The sequence below is a fragment of the Culex pipiens genome, chromosome 2 (assembly GCF_016801865.2).
Source record: "Culex pipiens pallens isolate TS chromosome 2, TS_CPP_V2, whole genome shotgun sequence".
Classification (NCBI taxonomy): Eukaryota; Metazoa; Arthropoda; class Insecta; order Diptera; family Culicidae; genus Culex; species Culex pipiens.
In genome coordinates this window covers 47,210,741-47,231,339 of record NC_068938.1, presented here as the reverse complement: position 1 = coordinate 47,231,339, position 20,599 = coordinate 47,210,741, and the positions used below count along the sequence as shown (strand labels likewise).

The 20,599-nt window shown below is 34.4% G+C and overlaps 1 protein-coding gene across 1 annotated transcript in view; it reads right to left on the bottom strand.

The window, feature by feature from the left end:
- The window catches only part of LOC120422517 (serine proteinase stubble), a 40,685-nt gene that overhangs the window by 6,181 nt on the left and 13,905 nt on the right, over positions 1–20,599 (bottom strand). The window contains exons 2-5 of the mRNA XM_052706900.1: positions 13,732–13,843; positions 6,107–6,360; positions 1,278–1,416; positions 836–990 (exon numbers count right to left, since the gene is read on the bottom strand). Coding sequence (XP_052562860.1) covers positions 836–990; positions 1,278–1,416; positions 6,107–6,360; positions 13,732–13,843 — 660 coding nt within the window. The remainder of the gene's footprint in view (positions 1–835; positions 991–1,277; positions 1,417–6,106; positions 6,361–13,731; positions 13,844–20,599) is intronic.

Genomic DNA, 20,599 nt, shown 5'->3' with positions numbered 1-20,599 from the left:
GCTATTGTTGAGCGAGTGTGTCGAGCGATCCACTGCCGTAACTTCGCAGCCGAAGAGGTTTGAATGTTTTTTCAATCCTCTTTGGCTCTGCCTTTTCCACTCTGTACTGTCCAAATGTATCGCTAGAACCGAAGTGCACATTTTACGTTTTACTTATACCCAGCTAGCCCTTAAATTCTGGTTTCTGAAAAACTCGTCCCTTCAAAGCACTTTTTGCGATCGGGCCGTGGAGCTCTGCAGGGCAATTATACAGAGAACAGTTGGTCCTTATACATGTGAAGAGTACAGGGGAAAGGATGTGCCGAGCCATGTGGGTTTCTCATTTGCAACAAAACTTCTGAATACACCATAGCTCCAATAATGCCTGCTCTAAGTCTTGTCAAAAATATGGGAATTATATTTCCTCAAATGCATTTATTGGCTTTTTTTATAATGCATAACATATTGTTTATCATCAAGGTGCCTAGATGTTTCGAGATGAGTTCAACAAGACATCCTAACTTTCAATAGGTATAGGTAGGTTTAGGTATATCTTTAATATGTTTAAACAATAAGCTTAGTCTAGCGATGTTGATATTAAAATTTTATAATTAAATTTAAATTTAATATTAAATATCCTTAAGTGCTTCACAATTTTTTAAAGAGTAACAAACGTTCCTTAAGTTTTTTTAAAATAACAAAATAGCACAATTGGATCGGAACTACATTTTAAATGAAGAGTCTCAAATCTGCACAGAGTTTTTAATGTTTCTGATGAATATCTCAGGATTTTTATTGAAATTCTATAGAGAACAGCACTATCTTACCATGGGTTCCCTTCCCAAAACCAACTCACCTATCAGGAACCATCGTCCGCTTTTTTCGTGCATCAGCGGCCCCCCGGAGTCGCCCTGGCAGGAATCCTTGCCTCCGCCCCGGTAGCCGGCGCACAGCATCTCCGGGTAGATCACCACGTTGATTCCGTTCGAGCGGTGCCACCGTTCGCAAACTCTGTTTTGTTGGGGGTTGGGGTTGGTTGAGGGGAGCAAACAAAAAAGACGTATTAAGAGGAATTCTGTGCTTACATTTCAAAAGGGTGAATCGTTAAATGATTGAGGTGTACAGTAAAGCAACGATGGTTTGACAGTATTTGAAAGGGTCAAACCAACGGTGTTTCACTGTTAATTTCGATGAGATTTAAAATCTTTGAAATGTAAACACAGAATTGTTTTATTATGAAAATCAAAATTTCAAAATGTCATCCCCCGGAGATTAGCTCCCCATTCAGGGCTTGTTACCTGTTATCCAGCACAGGAACGTCCACCGCCTGCAGCGTCTTTGGTCGCAGCCTCGAGCCCGGATTGAGGGCACCCCAGCCGGCGGCCCAGCCGAACTTGCCCAGGAAGTCCTCGTTCTTCTCCGGCAGGCAGATTGGCGCTACAGGATTTTTTTTTTGGGTTGGGGGGTTTTGTTGATTTCGTTGAGGACCGGACCACGCACACAGATTCCAAAGGGAGAACAGTAGGGGAGGTCACACGAACAAACACACACACCCGCACACACCGGGGCAACAGTTTGGGTGTGGGATCATCAAGGTGGTGGTGGTGCACGATTGAGGTGGTTGTGGAGATTTTGATTTTTTTTGTTGTTTTTGGACGTGGATAGAAGTGGCCCGGAAGTAGAAGTATCGGAAATGGTGGTGATGGCGGTCATCGCGCGGTTTTTTGTGGGATTGGTTTCGTGAATTTTTGGCACGCGTGGGACCGAGAAGAGGAAGTTTTGTTTGTTTTGTAAAAGAAATATTCACAGAAAATTCAAGCGGAAAGAGATTACATAAAGAGGAATATGTTTGAAGCAATTTGTCATTAGCAGATACGTATGTGATTTCCGGATAAGAAGTACTTGAGTTAAATTTGTTTTAAATGAGAAAATGGAAATCTTATTCGAAAGACTTGTTTGATATATAAAATAGACAAGGCATCTAATATAAGCATAGAATAATATGAAGATTAAATATCTGAACATAATGAAAGTCTTTTATTTTTCTTTGTTGATATCTAGCCATGATTTGTATAAGTTGGATTACCTCAACTCACACAAATTGACAAAATTACATTTTATTTCATGTCCTGCTAGTACAGATAACAATAAACTTCTGATGTATGTTATGTGTCAAGGTACTGTTCAAAGAAGTCAGGTGCCTTCAGGAATTCATTCTAAGAAAAGAATATTTATTGGAAGTGCTAGTGTATTTCAAATGATTTTAATACATTTCTATCAAAAACTAGATTTTATGGAACGGACCGAAAATGAATAAATATGTTATGCTCAGAGAGAATAATTCTTTCAGAATTTATAAAGAAACCAATAAAGAAAGAAAGCATACAAATTGTAAAGTTGTTATACTTATGAATTTGACCGACTAATTTTTTTTTATATTTTTGATCGAAAACCAATCTAAATCTTCACAAAATAATCTACCTTTTAAAAATAAGCGTTGATGGAAAAACTTTCGAAAATTTCGTGTTGCCATAAACGGGATGAATTTTTATTTAATTTTTATGGATTTTATATGTTTATCTATTTTCAATGGTAATATTCGTTTAGTTTTTTTTAAACTGAAATAATCTTACAGCCTTATCTATGAAATAAGCTAAAGTTATCATGCAAAATAAATTGTTAAGAAAAGCTTTAATTTTACTGTTTTTTTTTTTTTCAAAAATATTTGGTTTATTATTTTGCTAAAAACTAAAGCAATACTGCAGAAAGTCATTTAAAAAAAATCCAAAACCTGATGCTATCTTAAAAAAATATCTCATTTTATTTACAAATATATACCTGAATTTAAGTACCATTCAAACATGTGTTTAAAATTATCTTGCTGAGAGTGGCTGAAACTTACTGGAAATTATCTTCGAAGAGTTTATCTTGCAGAAACGTAATATTTTGCATAAAATAAGCAAATGTTATCTTGCAAGATATGATACAAAGAATGACTTTAAATTTACTGTTATTTCTGAAGAAAATATTTGTTTAATTATTTTGTCCAAAACTTAAGCTATCCTTTAGAAAGTATTTTTTTACGAAACCTGTAGTTATTTTTCAGAATGATGTCTCTAAAAAAGAACTAAAGCTACCATGAATAAAGTTATCGTACAAAAATATACAGGTACAAAGTTCTTATACAAAAACTCATCTGAAATTATTTTGCAGAAAGTCACCTTACAAAAAATCACATTAAGTTATTTTGCAAAAAGTTATCCTTAAAAATTTATCTGAAATAATCATGAAATTGATTATCTTGAACTCGTGGACCTTTTTATATGAAATAATCTTTTATCTTATCTTGCTAGATAAAATAATAAGAACGGCTACAAATTTTACTTGCGACTTTATGAAAATATTGGTCAATTATTTTACTAAAAAACTAATGTAATCCTGCTGAAATCAATTCAACAAAACTTGAAGTATTCTTTCAGAAATTAAATTTACAAAAATTGGTCCGAATTTATCTTTCGAAGGTTACCTTTCAAAAATTGATCTAAAGTTATTTTGCAGATATTTATCATACAAAAATTTACATGAAGCTTATAGAAAGTTATCATACCAAAAATGATCTGAGCTGTCACTAAGAAAGCTGACTTTTGAAAAAATATCTTAAACTATTTTGCAGAAAGTAATCTTACAAAAAAATATCAGGAGTTATCATACAGGAAGTTATCTAACAATAGTTTTATTTATCTTGCAGAAAGTTTTCTTATACAAACTTGTCTGAAGGAAGTATCTTTCAGGAAGATATCTCACAAATATAATATTTACTTATAATCTTTTTTTGGTCCTGGTAACTGAAATTATCTTGCTGAAAGTTATCTTAGAAAAATTGAGCTCAGGTAAATTTACCAGAATATAGCTTGCCTAAAGTTGTTTCACAGATCGACGTCGTCGTGCTATCATGTCGCACCCGCCATTTTGACGTTCCGAGAAAAACGCGTTTTAATGTTTGACCTTGAATATTCAAAAACGAGAGCACGCAATGTAAACAATAACAAACACGTTTTGTTTGGCTCACCATTCTATGCATTGTCCCAAAGTTTGGTTGAAGTTGGTTGCTGGAGTCCCGAGTTATAATTACAAATGTTTACGGTAATCTAGCTTGTACGTGCGACAAACGCATCCTGACTTTCCTGGCCTGAAATTCCTTTGGCCTTTTGTCGCACTTACATCAATTTTCATGGAGTGACAAGATAGCACGACAAGATTGAAACTACTTTCATATGTAAAGTGACAAAAAGGCACGGAGTTTTTTCGGTTTTTGTTGAATATCTCAGGATTGAAATCGAATTTTGGGGATCTGTGAAGGTCAAAAGGTGAGGCATTGTGAGCTGCACAAAATGGCGTTCTTAACTCAATTTGGCCCAAAATGCACGTACGACAAGTTAGCACGATGGCGACGAGATGCAGATGTTTTTTTTTATATTGAGTTCTGGCTAGATTGATGTTTAGAACAATGCAAGAAAACTGAAATACATTTAACCATATAAATACAAATTCTCCAGAGGTTTGTTTGTGACAGTTTTTTTTAAATATGTTCATGTTTAAATTATTTTACTTAAAAAATATCTTGTTTAGTTTAAAATTTATGTTAAAAAGTTGATTAAATTCATTTTATAATTGTCATAGACGTACACGTACAAATGAATGAATTTAAATAATAATCTTATAAAAAAAACCCTTTAAAACAAAAAGGATCTATCAAAGTTCAAGATGTATCGATCATAGATTTCAACCTTATCAATAGAAAAGGGGAAAAAAACTTTGAAATTAATGTCCTCGTCCTCGTTCTTAACTAGGGACAATCAATATATTTTATGTTACTTTTATTTGTAGAAAAATATTGTGTCTGAATAAGATTTCTAAAGCGATATTCAAAAATTGTTTTATGTGGAGAAAAAACACTTGAATTATTTCAGTTATATTTTTTTTTAATTTTTTGATTATTGAAAAAATTTTTTTTTTGAATTTTTAATTTTTTGATTATTGAAAATTTCTTTTTTTTTTGAATTTTTAAATATTTCGATACAATTTAAAATTAAATAAGATTCTTGAATTTTATATTTTTTTTGTGATGTTACTTTTCAAACATATTCTGCTAAAATTCATAACATTTATTAATTTTCTTATTTTCTAAAAGAAAAAAGAAACCGTTGCTGTTTGCTATTTTGAAACTCGTAATGCATGTTATAAGATAGCACACGAGGGTTTTGTTTGACAATTTCAAATATTTCAAAAATATATTTAATAATTCTTGATTTTGGAAATTTGCAAAGTTATTGAATATTTTCATGTTTTTACAGTTTTGATAACTTGATAATAGATCAAATTCAAATTTCTTAAGGGGTTTCATTTTGTCAAAGGGGTAAGGTTGGGTTATTCGAATTTCAGCATTTTGTAAGATCCAATATTACCCCCCAGATACAATGTCACCCCTTTTGATGGTTCATTTACTTGATATTTTCCTAAATATTTATTTTTCTCTTTGCATTCATGTTAAATTTTGATTTTTTTTATTTTTTTTTATTATTTTTTTTTCTTTTTTATTTTTAGTGTCGCTGAGTCTTCAATAGCAGGAATCAATTTTTGATTGTTGTCTAAGGTCAAAAGTAACGCATGATACGGGCATCGACATTTGTCGTGCTTCCGAAGTCGTTGACCTATGAAAATCAATGATAATAAAGCTCGTGCTCTTATTAGATGCCTTGTCTTGCCTATTGGTGTACAAGTGTAATTCCCTTTAGACCATTTGATGAACAAACCCTAGAAGCGGTCTGGTCCCAGCTTCCACCGTTTCCCAGTGTGGAAGCCAGCATCCTTTTCAGGGCCCTCCTCCTGTCTCGGAGCGTATTGGACTACACTAAACTGTTGTCTGAGCTGATGAGAGTTGAAGTCGGAGTCACTAGCTCTTCAGAAGCCGGATTCAAATTAGGAGTCGGTGTCGAAGTCATGTCCCTGGTCATCCGTCCAGGTCTTCACTACGCTTCCCGGAGACGAGGTTAGGAGGACCCTCCCTCCCCGCTCATAACCCTGTACCTTCTCCCAGACTCGTGTGTGTGTGGGTGTTGTTCCTTACCGATGTGCGGCATAAAGTGCACGGTTCGCTCCAGCGTGAGCACCGCCACGTCGAAGCGGTCCGCCTGCGGGGTGAACTTGAAGTACGGGTGCACGTTGATCGAGCGCACCCCAAAGGTGTACGCCGGCAGCGGCTCGACGGCCGAGTTGATCACGTAATCGCCGAGGGTCACGTGGACCTGCCGGGGCGTGGCCCGGGCCACACAGTGCCCGGCGGTGACCACGTGGCGCCGCGAAATCAGCGAACCCCCGCATCTGGAAAGCATAGATCTGTGTTTGTAGAAACAGGACAGGGTGGGGGTGAAGGGGGACAGACAGAAGACAGCGGGGGAGACCAGAGAGAGAGAGAGAGAAAGAGAGAGAGAGAGAGGGGCGGGGTGACGGAAGAATTGTTTGTTTGTTTTGTTTTTGGTTTTGGTGTGAGTGTCAGCGAGGTTGATGTCATTGTTTGTTGTGGTCACGTGTGTACAGATGATGACAGTGATGACAGGACCAACACCGCGCGGTGAACAAAGAGCGTCCGAACACCAAGCGTTCCGTGCACAGCAGCAAAGAGGGTTCGAAAACACAAAGAAAGAGACAAAGAGACAGTAATCAGGAAGAATAGACAAGTGCCGTGACGGTGAGGGTGACAAGAGAGCAAAAAAGACAAGAGAAAAAACATGTTAGTGGGATTAGTTAACCCGATTAGTCGCGGATTAATTAAACAAAACAAAAAGAAATAAAAACGGAGGGCGGGGGTAATTACAAACTATGCGGTTTGCGAACTAGAAGACTGACAAAACAAAGTGGGGAAGTGGGCCGGTGAGGGAGTTGGGAGGGGGGAAGAAAACAAAAAGAAAACACAAAAAGAAAAAAAGAGGGTAAAACAAAACAAAGAAGGAAAGAAAGAGAGAAAAAACACAAGATGGAATTAGACGGATGTTGGATGAGGATGGATGAAGGTTAATTATGCGCAAATCTACTCAAGAGCACTGGACACAGCACTTCTGTGTTAAACAGCTGTTAGTGTTTCGCTACTGGACACACAAATGCGATGGATGGACTGGCGTGGATTAGATGAGAGATTAATTAAAATGGGTTTGGACGGTTTTAGCGCTACTGCTGCAGTGGTGATGGCGTGGGATAATTAGACCAGGCTGGCATTTGCTGAAGCCTTTGAAGGCTGGGCCTTCATGTTCAGTGTCACGGTCAATTGGCCGTGAGAAGAAAATCTTTTTGTTGAGAGCACTGTTTGAATGGATGCTAAAATAGCTTTTATCAGAGATTTTGAAGAAACGTTTGGAAAATTACAGGACAAAAGTTATTTTTGTTAAAATAAACATTTTGTATTTTAAAATTTTCAAAACAATGTTCAAAATAATTGAATATATTTTTTTTAAAAGGCCGATGCAAATATTTTTAAACTTTTTATCCCTTGGCTCTGGCCGGGGTCGAGGAGGAAGTAGGCAAAAAAAAATATTGAAATAACAAGCCATAGTTTCAGCATTTGTATGGAAAATGTGTTTTGAAATGTATTTTACACTAGTTTAGTTGTTTTGCAATAATTCATTTTCAAAAAATGAAAGATTTGACAAAAACGAAAATTTTAGCGAAAAAAACATAAACATCGAAAATTTAAAAAAAAAAATCAAATGATTTTTAAATCATCTCAAACATGCTAAAAGTGACTCTAAACGCGGGGAAACGCATTTTAAATCAATTTCAGCTGATGGTACTTAAATTTTCATCGACATTTTAAAGTTTTTTGAAACAATTTTTTATTTTTGATTTAGGCCGACGCAAATATTTTTCAAAGTTTTTGTCTTTCGGCTCGGTGGAGGGCAAACAAATCAAAATAATATGAAATTTTAAATGACAAGCCATAGTGTTTAAAATGCGTTTTACACTAGTTTAACTGTTTTGCCGTCATTAATTTTGAAACAAAAATTAGAACAACTTAACAAATTTGCAACAGCCTTATAAGTTATTAAGAATTATTTCTAAATTTGTGTTGTTATTTACAATTATTAAGCTGTTCGATTGCTGCTAAATTTTTAAATTCTGGATTTAACACAATAAATAGCAACATTTATCGAAATTTATTGAAAAAAAATTATTTCAAACTCTTTTGCCTTCCTCACTGAGGTAAGGCTATAATCCTGCTCTAAAAACGAACTTTCTATTAAAAGCTCCTAGACCCACCTTCATGTATACATATCGACTCAGAATCAAAAACTGAACAAATGTCTGTGTGTGTGTATGTGTGTGTGTATGTGTGTGTGTATGTGTGTGTGTATGTATGTATGTGACCAAAATTCTCACTGAGTTTTCTCAGCACTGGCTGAACCGATTTTGATCGAACCAGTTGCATTCGACTTGGTTTAGGGTCCCATACATCGCTATTGAATTGTTTGAAGTTTCGATAAGTAGTTCAAAAGTTATGTATAAAAATGTGTTTTGACGAATACCCGGATCTCAATTATATGCTTGTAAACGATGTCCGGATCCATCACCCGAACCATCGTTGGTTAGGTAATTGAAAGGCCTTTCCAATGAGTCCAAGACATTGAAGATCTGGCAACCCTGTCTCGAGTTATGACCACTTAAGTGATATTTATGTACTTTTTTGAAGCCGGATCTCACTTAAATGTATGTAAACGATGACCGGATCCATCATCCGACCCATCGTTGGTTAGGTAATTGAAAGGCCTTTCCAATGAAATCAAGACATTGAAGATCTGGCAACCCTGTCTCGAGTTATGATCACTTAAGTGATATTTATGTACTTTTTTGAAGCCGGATCTCACTTAAATGTATGTAAACTATGTCCGGATCCATCATCCGACCCATCGTTGGTTAGGTAATTGAAAGGCCTTTCCAATGAAATCAAGACATTGAAGATCTGGCAACCCTGTCTCGAGTTATGACCACTTAAGTGATATTTATGTACTTTTTTGAAGCCGGATCTCACTTAAATGTATGTAAACTATGTCCGGATCCATCATCCGACCCATCGTTGGTTAGGTTATTGAAAGGCCTTTCCAATGAGTCCAAAACATTGAAGATCTGGCAACCCTGTCTCGAGTTATGACCACTTAAGTGATATTTATGTACTTTTTTGAAGCCGGATCTCACTTAAATGTATGTAAACTATGTCCGGATCCATCATCCGACCCATCGTTGGTTAGGTAATTGAAAGGCCTTTCCAATGAGTCCAAGACATTGAAGATCTGGCAACCCTGTCTCGAGTTATGACCACTTAAGTGATATTTATGTACATTTTTGAAGCCGGATCTCACTTAAATGTATGTAAACTATGACCGGATCCATCATCCAACCCATCGTTGGTTAGGTTATTGAAAGGCCTTTCCAATGAGTCCAAAACATTGAAGATCTGGCAACCCTGTCTCGAGTTATGACCACTTAAGTGACATTTATGTACTTTTTTAGGCTGGATCTCACTTAAATGTATGTAAACTATGTCCGGATCCATAACCCGACCCATCGTTGGTTAGGTAATTGAAAGGCCTTTCCAATGAGTCCAAGACATTGAAGATATGGCAACCCTGTCTCGAGTTATGACCACTTAAGTAATATTTATGTACTTTTTTGAAGCCGGATCTCACTTAAATGTATGTAAACTATGTCCGGATCCATCATCCGACCCATCGTTGGTTAGGTAATTGAAAGGCCTTTTCAATGAGTCCAAATAATTGAAGATCTGGCAACCCTGTCTTGAGTTATGACCACTTAAGTAATATTTATGTACTTTTTTAGGCTGGATCTCACTTAAATGTATGTAAACTATGTCCGGATCCATCATCCGACCCATCTTTGGTTAGGTAATTGAAAGGCCTTTCCAATGAGTCCAAGACATTGAAGATCTGGCAACCCTGTCTCGAGTTATGACCACTTAAGTGATATTTATGTACTTTTTTGAAGCCGGATCTCACTTAAATGTATGTAAACTATGTCCGGATCCATCATCCAACCCATCGTTGGTTAGGTAATTGAAAGGCCTTTCCAATGAGTCCAAGACATTGAAGATCTGGCAACCCTGTCTCGAGTTATGACCACTTAAGTGATATTTATGTACTTTTTTGAAGCCGGATCTCACTTAAATGTATGTAAACTATGTCCGGATCCATCATCCAACCCATCGTTGGTTAGGTAATTGAAAGGCCTTTCCAATGAGTCCAAGACATTGAAGATCTGGCAACCCTGTCTCGAGTTATGACCACTTAAGTAATATTTTTGTACTTTTTTGAAGCCGGATCTCACTTAAATGTATGTAAACTATGTCCGGATCCATCATCCGACCCATCTTTGGTTAGATAATTGAAAGGCCTTTCCAATGAGTCCAAGACATTGAAGATCTGGCAACCCTGTCTCGAGTTATGACCACTTAAGTGATATTTATGTACTTTTTTGAAGCCGGATCTCACTTAAATGTATGTAAACTATGTCCGGATCCATCATCCAACCCATCGTTGGTTAGGTAATTGAAAGGCCTTTCCAATGAGTCCAAGACATTGAAGATCTGGCAACCCTGTCTCGAGTTATGACCACTTAAGTGATATTTATGTACTTTTTTGAAGCCGGATCTCACTTAAATGTATGTAAACTATGTCCGGATCCATCATCCAACCCATCGTTGGTTAGGTAATTGAAAGGCCTTTCCAATGAGTCCAAGACATTGAAGATCTGGCAACCCTGTCTCGAGTTATGACCACTTAAGTGATATTTATGTACTTTTTTGAAGCCGGATCTCACTTAAATGTATGTAAACTATGTCCGGATCCATCATCCAACCCATCGTTGGTTAGGTAATTGAAAGGACTTTCCAATGAGTCCAAGACATTGAAGATCTGGCAACCCTGTCTCGAGTTATGACCACTTAAGTGATATTTATGTACTTTTTTGAAGCCGGATCTCACTTAAATGTATGTAAACTATGTCCGGATCCATCATCCGACCCATCTTTGGTTAGATAATTGAAAGGCCTTTCCAATGAGTCCAAGACATTGAAGATCTGGCAACCCTGTCTCGAGTTATGACCACTTAAGTGATATTTATGTACTTTTTTGAAGCCGGATCTCACTTAAATGTATGTAAACTATGTCCGGATCCATCATCCAACCCATCGTTGGTTAGGTAATTGAAAGGACTTTCCAATGAGTCCAAAGCATTGAAGAACTGACAACCCTGTATCGAGTTATTACCACATAAGTTATACATTGTGTTCTTTTTTTCTGAATGGTTAAAAGTGAGGAAGGCATCAACCACATAGGTGGATTAAGTTAGTTTTTTCATATTGCTTGATTGAATTCAGATATCTTAGAACAATCTTTTGTGTTTATTTGTTGGAATGAAGTTAAGAAGTTTTCACTTTTTGATGCTTGATTATCAACATTTCAAATCCAACACTTATTTTCAAAATTTTCAGATTCAAACTTTCACAACATGCTTCATAGATGATAACAGTAATGCTGCTTCTGGCAAATATTTTGAAATGACAAATGGTTTTTGAAAGTTTATCAGTCATGCTAAACATTTTTTACAAATTTCATAATCCACTATTTTCACAAAGAAACTTGTACATATATGCAAAAAATACTCAAATTTTATGTTTTTGCAATGATATCCATATTCCAATATCCAATTATTGAGAATTGCTCATAAATTTTAAGGGTTTTATTTTTTTTATTTTTTAACACTTAAAATGTTGTCAAACCTACTTTAAAAACTCCAATTTGTTGTTTTTGTAGTATGAAAATAAAATTATCGGGAATTTTTCATAGATTTTGACAATAACAAATTTTCACAAAACTAAGAATTAGCATTAGCATTAGCATTAGCATTAGCAATTTAGGACGCCCTATCCACGGATGGCTCCACAAATTTTCACAAAACTAAGAATTATACAAATAATCAAATATTATGATTTGAGGTACTGTCAACATTATTTAAATTTCTAAAAATACTTTTTTTTCCTCAAATTACGAATTCTCTAAAAAAACATTGAGATTTAACTTTTTTGTAATATTAATTTCAAATGATCCAGATATTCTCAAATATATCGGTAAATATAGTTTTTTTTGAGACTCAAAATTTTCTCAAACTCTCGTTTTAGTAAATAATACAATTTTTTGTTTTGTTTGTTGTTATCTAGGTTGAAATGATCGGAAATTTCACGAGCATTTGATACTGCCATGGAAAAAATAAAACCGAAGAGTTTAGAAAAATAATTTTGTGATGTTTTTTCAAGGTGAGTTTTTTTTTCATTATGTATGGGATTTAATTCCTTTTTTGTACTTTTTTTCTAAAAAAACAATGTCTTGTGATAACTTTTAAAATTTTAATAAATTTATTTAAAAATCTATTAAAAATTTAGGTTTGTGATTTTTTATTAAGAGTTTACAAAAATTACTGACACTAATGAATTTTCCGATTATTTGAAACCCATATTTAAAAAAATACTAACATCATTATGGTCAAAGTATACAAAAAAACATGGCATGTTAGATTTGTAATATTCTAGCGTGTAAATATTATTGTTATATATTTTAATACAAATTTACTTAAAATTGAATTATGTTTCCTTGAGTTCAAATTAAAAGAAGAGAAAAGTGATTTCCTATATTAACTACTGATTAAAGCTTGGAAAACAAAAAAACACGTTTCAATCAAAGCAGTCATAAAAAAATCGTTTTAGTTTTGCTTCCATTTATGGAAAACATAGAAAAAAATAAACAAATATACAAATGTCAAATATGTTCAATGATACTTTTTTTAAGTTTTAATAAACGTTTTAATACAAATTTAATACGTTAAAGATCAATCTTTCTAATATATTTTTTGTCCATTTTTGAATAAGAATGCTTCTCATGAAGTCAAAATTCCGAAACCGGTTATCGCTGGCTGCTTGGAAATTCTAATTTTATGCTTAGAGAAAAAGATTTGATAATTATTTTTTGCAATTATTAGAAAATTAAGGTTAAAAAGAACCTTAATACCCTTGTTCTAACTTTTGCTATGAACGCTCCCCTAGGGTTCTCCAAAGTATACCTATTTGCTCTAGAATTTATGTGACAAAAGCAAATTTGAACATTAAAAAAAAGTTGAATGGCTTCGATAATTTTAAATGGAATAGATATTGTCTGTTTATAAGTGTTTTGCAAAAAAAAAAAAAAAAAACAAGCCGATAATTATTCTACACACGGTTAATTCAAAAATATTCAACTGTTAACGATGATGTCATGCAAGGCAAAATCCTTTCTACAATGATTAGTCAAAGTGTTAACCCTTCGAAATGTTAAAAAAAGCTCGTCCAGCCACAGTATGGTACAGAGTAGTGTACATCTGAAAGTGAAGTGCACGAAATGCATCGGTTTTTCTTTCGTCTGAAAATCTCCCGGCGAAGTTTCCGTCCGCTTTTCGCTTCACGTAGGTCAGCACGTCCAACTGTCCATCAAAACACTGAAAGCAAAGCAAGAACCCCGCGTAATGTTCGTCCGACTGTTTGCCGACAAGCCGCCAAGCTTTTTTTTTCTGGCCGGACAAGTAGTTCTGAGAGAGTTCATGCTCAGAGTGTGTGTCTTTCTTGATGTGATCCAAATGGGGGCCCTTCTTTTTGCACGTTACCTCGATGAACCTATTCGAATATAGGCTTGCCAGGGGAACGAACCGAAACCGGCGTCGTCACCGCCGACAATCCGCCGCTGAGCCGTCTGCTTCGCGAGCGAGATCCCGCAGCCTGGAAGGACAGAGATAAGTGGGGGGAAAGGGAAAGAAAAGTGAGGTTAGAATTTTGGGGTGGGAAATCATTTTGGAGAATTTTGTAGGTAGAATAATCAAACTATGGTGAAAAGCGAGCAAGCTAGATGAAGAAACGAAAATCTACGAGAAAATACTGGAAAAAATCGATAATTTGTGAATGGTTAGTACAGGATTAGTAGACAACATAAACAAACTAGTGTGAACGATGTGAGTGAGTGTAATTTTTGTGAGGTTATCCTTTTGGTGAGTTACACAGGTCACAAACAAACGAGCATTATGTGTGTGTGTATGTGTGTTGTAAAGTTTTTGAAAAAGACTAGAACAAGTTTAAGTCAATTTGGTCGAAGAAATGGTTCAGTAGATCAAAATAGTTGACATTATTTTTCAAAGCACAATTTAGCCAAAATTGAGTACTGTATTTACACAGATCATAACTGTATCGATAAAGATGAATAAAATTTACAGATGTCAAAAAAGTACATACCTTAAAAATATCATAACAATAACACAATCAAAATTGACTCACCGTCAGCCTTGTTCACGTTCTGGCAACACTGTTCTCCAACCTATGCTTACGGACTTGAAAACTGAACTCTTTCCTTTTAACCTTTTCTGTGGTCTGACTTTCAGTCAACCAAATTGACTTAAATCTAGCTTTACTAATCTGCCATAAATGAAAACTGTCAAATTTGTGGTTTTCGGGATGGGATTTAAGGAGGTGGGAGGAGGTTAGGGAACAGGAGGTGCAGGTGGACATCAACGCAACGATTTAATGACAAATCTTCCAAACTAGATTATTACAAGGGGGAGGTTGAAGAACAAGTTTAACTATTTTGTTTGTTTTAGTCTGAAGAAATCAAATCTTTGTTAACAGATCGTGGTGGTGTTTTAGTATAAATTTTGTGTTACTTGTAAGAAGTGGTTTCAAACATGCTCACACGTGTTGTTATACTGATTGTTAAGAGAACAGTTCGTGTTGGACAGTTAAGGAAAGAGTCAGTGTGTTTGCAGTGTATTCGATTGATGCTTGAGGCTTTTGGATAGCAAGTTAAATGGTTGATTGATTGTTAAAAGACAAGCAAAACGAAAAATAATGTATGAAACGTTTTATAAGTATTCATAATACTTAAGTTAAGATTTATGTTTTTGTATGGTAACAACAAACAATAGTCAGTGGATTACCATTATAGAAAACTTATGATTCAAATTCTGATAGTTTAGAAAAATAGTTCGTAACATGATAGTTTTATTTTAAAACAACTCTAATATCAAATTCGAGCAAAATAAAAAAATAAAAAATTGTCGCCCACCGAAACCAGGTCTGAATGTCCGCCAAAAAGTCATTTTTGTTTCATCCTATTGGTCAATTATAAAAAAAAAAAAACAATATTAGTAAAGGTTATGGCCGTTACATATATTTTCCAAAGTTACAATCTAAATCACTACAATAACATAATTTTATCGGTTTTTATCCAGAAAATATAAATAAAAAACTGAACATCAATCTAAAACATAATCACCTAACAAATGATGGATTTTTTAAATTCTTTATTTGGCGAAGAAAACAAGTGGTATGAATAATAGATAAATAAGTAAAACTAATTAAATTTGTGATGTTTTTCATAACAAATTTTAAGAAATGTGCCTTTTAATGTTCATATTCAGGAAATGTTCTCTCAAGTTATTATAAAAAATCATTGAAAAGTGTACCAAACTATTTCAAGCAAAAAAAAAAAAAAACAAAAAAGATTTAAATCCAAAAATGTTTTGGGTGTTGGGGTCATTTTAACATATGAAATGTATGAAACCAAAAGGGTCAAAATTTCGCTACTTCTCACTCCGTTACAACGTCACGGAGTAATTGCTGTAGCAAATGAAAAGTTCGTTTCTAATCTGAATCTTTAATAATATTTCAGCTTTTTTTATCATACGAGACATATTTTGGAAAAGTGTGTCATGAGGAAAATAAAAAAATAAAAAAACGTAAATTTTTAAATTTTGTGAAGTGTAAATTTATAAGGAGAAAAATAATGCATTGAACAAAAAAAAAAATTTTACGCAGAAGGTTCTAAAAAAATTAAAAATAAACCTTAAAATGGGAAAAAATGGCATTTCAAAATAAAATGAAAACAGTTACAACTTAAGGGGTTACATACATGTAAATCGGCAAAAATGTCAGAAATTGGTATGAACACACACTTACATTTTTTGTTAATCTGTTTGCAGTGCATTAAAGTATACATTTTCAACTTTTAACAAAACAAATTTGGAGACATTTGGTTGTATCATTGCTGAAATATAGCTATTTGAAGTAAGCAGTTTCAAAAAACGGGTGCCATGATATCTCAACACTGCTTCGACCAAATCGGCTAAAAATTTTGGTGAAGAAACCGGTTCCGTGTGCATGACGAAGGCCGATTTTCAAAAAGTTTATTTTAAAAAAAGTTAAAAATATTTTTATGTTTTTCATATTAAAAATCGTCAGTTTTTGATTTTTGTATTTTTTTAAAAGCAAAATTTAAAAATCGGGCTTCGTCATGCACACGGAATATGTCTTGAGAGTCTTCATCCCAAATTTCAGCGTATTCGGTCCATACCATCTCGAGATATCGTGGCACCCGTAAATCAACTCTGTGTTTCGAAATAAACGCTCACAAAGTTTGGCAGTTCGCTTTGCGCATGGCAAAAATTCAAACTTAAATCGTTTGTTACTCACTTGAATCATGAAATATCTTCATGGAGCTTTCAGAAGTGATTTGAAATCATCTTTTTAGTGGAATTTACGATTTTGCCTTAATATGAAATTTTGAGATTTTCTACATGTATGTAACCCCTTAAGTTAGCTATCAAAAATCAAAATTCAGCTTTGTTGAGGATCACTGATTCGGAAAATAATAATTCTCTTTTTTTAAATTCTTGTAGCCATGCTTGTGCTCTTGCAACAAATTAGTAAACAGGAACACTGATAAAAAAATCCTTTTTCAAATTCCAGTTATAAAGATTCTTGTTAAGGGTTCAAATGGCTTCACATGATTTTTTCTATTTATTTCATTTTAAATCTGTTTGTTCACAAGGATTACAAAAAAAGCTTTTTCTATTTTAAGAAAATTCACCTGATTGGGTTTCCATTTTGCCATGTCATTTTGATTGTACTCAACCATTTTTTTACACTTAAGAGAGATCAGAAGCAACCATTCTGTCATACAATTTCTGATAAATGATCATTCCGAATTTCAAAAAGTGTTGTCTATTTTACTCAAATGTAAATGTTTTCTTTACATAATAAATTGGCACTTTTAAATGGCGTTCCGATGTGTCATTGAAATTTAAGTTTTTAATTTTTGATTGAATCCACTTTGTAAGTCAAGTACTTTTGACTGAAGACTACTTCCAATTCTATAGTAAGCGGTTCAAATTGTTTCTCCTGAGATCTTTGTTAAAACTGATTCTAATTAATTTAAAAATCACATCACCTACAATAAACAAATGGAATTGAGCAGTTCTCTACTAAATCGGTCTTTTTTCTTTAATTGAAATTTTAGTATTTTTTTATGCGGCTGAAACTTTTTCGGTGCCTTTGGTATGCCCAAAGAAGCCATTTTGCATCATTAGTTGGTTCATATAATTTTCCATACAAATTTGGCAGCTGTCCATACAAAAGTAATATGAGATGATTCAAAAATATGTATCTTTTGAAGGAATTTTTTTGATGGATTTGGTGTCTTCGGTAAAGTTGTAGGTATGAATATGGACTACACTGAAAAAAAAATGAAGCATGGTAAATTTTTTTTGATGATTTTTAAATTCACTTTTGTCACTTAAACTTGATTTGACATTTATCTATCAAATGTCAACTTTTAAGAAATTTCCAGAATGAGCAAAAAAGCTTAAACCGATTTATGATTTTTTGAATCATTTTTTTTCAAAAAATCGAAATATTGGACGCAAAAATTTTTCAATTTAATTTTTTATGTAAAATTGAACTTGCAATCCAAAGGTACTTTAGTGAAATTTTTATAAAATGCTTCTTTCAAAATAGTCGCAGTAATTAATTTTTTAAAATTAGTGCTCATGTTTGAACACTTTTGATAAATTTTTGTTGAAAAGTTTAGACAATTCTCTTTATTTTGTTTTTTTGAACTTTGTTGATACGACCCTTAGTTGCTGAGATATTGCTATGAAAAAGTTTAAATACAGGAAAATTGATGTTTTCTAAGTCTCACCCAAACAAACCACAATTTTCTAATGTCGATATCTCAGCAACTAATGGTTCGATTTACAATAATAAAAAATAAAACATTCGTAAAATGTTTCGATCTTTTCGAAAATAATATTTTCAAAATATTAAATCAAGACTAACATTTCAAAAGGGCGTAGTATTGAATGTTTTGTCCTTTTGAAATCTTTTTTTGATAATTTTGAAAATAAATCAGTAATAAACATTTTTTAATGATTTTTTTCCGTTTATTAAAGATAAAATATTTTTTTGAGATGAATATATTGGTTCTCTTTGAAAAATAATTGAATTCATGATAAAAAACTACCTTAATCCACCTATGTGGTTGATGCCTTCCTCACTTTTTACCAACAATGGGTAATATGAGTGATTTAGACACATATTTCAGCTATTTTTTTAGATCCAGAAAAATAAGTACACAGATATAACTTAAGTGGTCATAACTCGAGACAGGGTTGCCAGATCTTCTATGTTGTGGTCTTGTTGGAAAGGTCTCTTGATTATCAAACCAACGATGGGTCGGATGATGGATCCAGACATCGTTTACATACATTTAAGTGAGATCCGGCTTCAAAAAAGTACATAAATATCACTTAAGTAGTCATAACTCGAGACAGGGTTGCCAGATTTGTAATGTTGTGGACTCGTTGGAAATGTCTCTCGATTACCTATCCAACGATGGGTTGGATGATGGATCCGGACATCGTTTACATACATTTAAATGAGATCCGGCTTCAGAAAAGTACATAAATATCACTTAAGTAGTCATAACTCGAGACAGGGTTGCCAGATCGTCAATGTTGTGGACTCATTGGAAAGGTCTCTCGATTACCTATCCAACGATGGGTCGGATGATGGATCCGGACATCGTTTACATACATTTAAGTGAGATCCGGCTTCAGAAAAGTACATAAATATCACTTAAGCAGTCATAACTCGAGACAGGGTTGCCAGATTTTTAATATTGTGGACTCGTTAAAAAGGTCTCTCGATTACCTATCCAACGATGGGTTGGATGATGGATCCGGACATCGTTTACATACATTTAAATGAGATCCGGCTTCAGAAAAGTACATAAATATCACTTAAGTAGTCATAACTCGAGACAGGGTTGCCAGATCGTCAATGTTGTGGACTCATTGGAAAGGTCTCTCAATTACCTATCCAACGATGGGTCAGATGATGGATCCGGACATCGTTTACATACATTTAAGTGAGATCCGGCTTCAAAAAAGTACATAAATATCACTTAAGTAGTCATAACTCGAGACAGGGTTGCCAGATTTGTAATGTTGTGGACTCGTTGGAAATGTCTCTCGATTACCTATCCAACGATGGGTTGGATGATGGATCCGGACATCGTTTACATACATTTAAATGAGATCCGGCTTCAAAAAAGTACATAAATATCACTTAAGTAGTCATTACTCGAGACAGGGTTGCCAGATCGTCAATGTTGTGGACTCATTGGAAAGGTCTCTCGATTACCTATCCAACGATGGGTCGGATGATGGATCCGGACATCGTTTACATACATTTAAGTGAGATCCGGCTTCATAAAAGTACATAAATATCACTTAAGTAGTCTTAACTCGAGACAGGGTTGCCAGATTTTTAATGTTGTGGACTCGTTGGAAAGGTCTCTCGATTACCTATCCAACGATGGGTCGGATGATGGATCCGGACATCGTTTACATACATTTAAGTGAGATCCGGCTTCAGAAAAGTACATAAATATCACTTAAGCAGTCTTAACTCGAGACAGGGTTGCAAGATCTTCAATGTTGTGGACTCATTGGAAAGGTCTCTTGATTACCTATCCAACGATGGGTCGGATGATGGATCCGGACATCGTTTACATACATTTAAGTGAGATCCGGCTTCAAAAAAGTTCATAAATATCACTTAAGTGGTCATAACTCGAGACAGGGTTGCCAGATCGTCAATGTTGTGGACTCATTGGAAAGGTCTCTTGATTACCTATCCAACGATGGGTCGGATGATGGATCCGGACATCGTTTACATGCATATAAATGAGATCCGGATATATGTGAAAACACATTTTTATACATAACTTTTGAACTAGTTATCGAAACTTCAAACAATTCAATAGCGATGTATGGGACCCTAAACCAAGTCGAATGCAACTGGTTTGGTCAAAATCGGTTCAGCCAGTGCTGAGAAAACTCAGTGAGAATTTTGGTCACATACATACATACACACACACATACACACACACATACACACACACATACACACACACAGACATTTGTTCAGTTTTCGATTCTGAGTCGATATGTATACATGAAGGTGGGTCTTCGAGCTTTTAATAAAAAGTTCATTTTTAGAGCAGGATTATAGCCTTACCTCAGTGAGGAAGGCAAAAAAGATTGAGCAGTCACCTGCCAAATGAATAATAGGACTTGAATTTTCTGCATCATTTTGTAAATTTTTTTTGACAAAGAACTTTGTCCTAAGGGCTCTATTCTGGTGAGG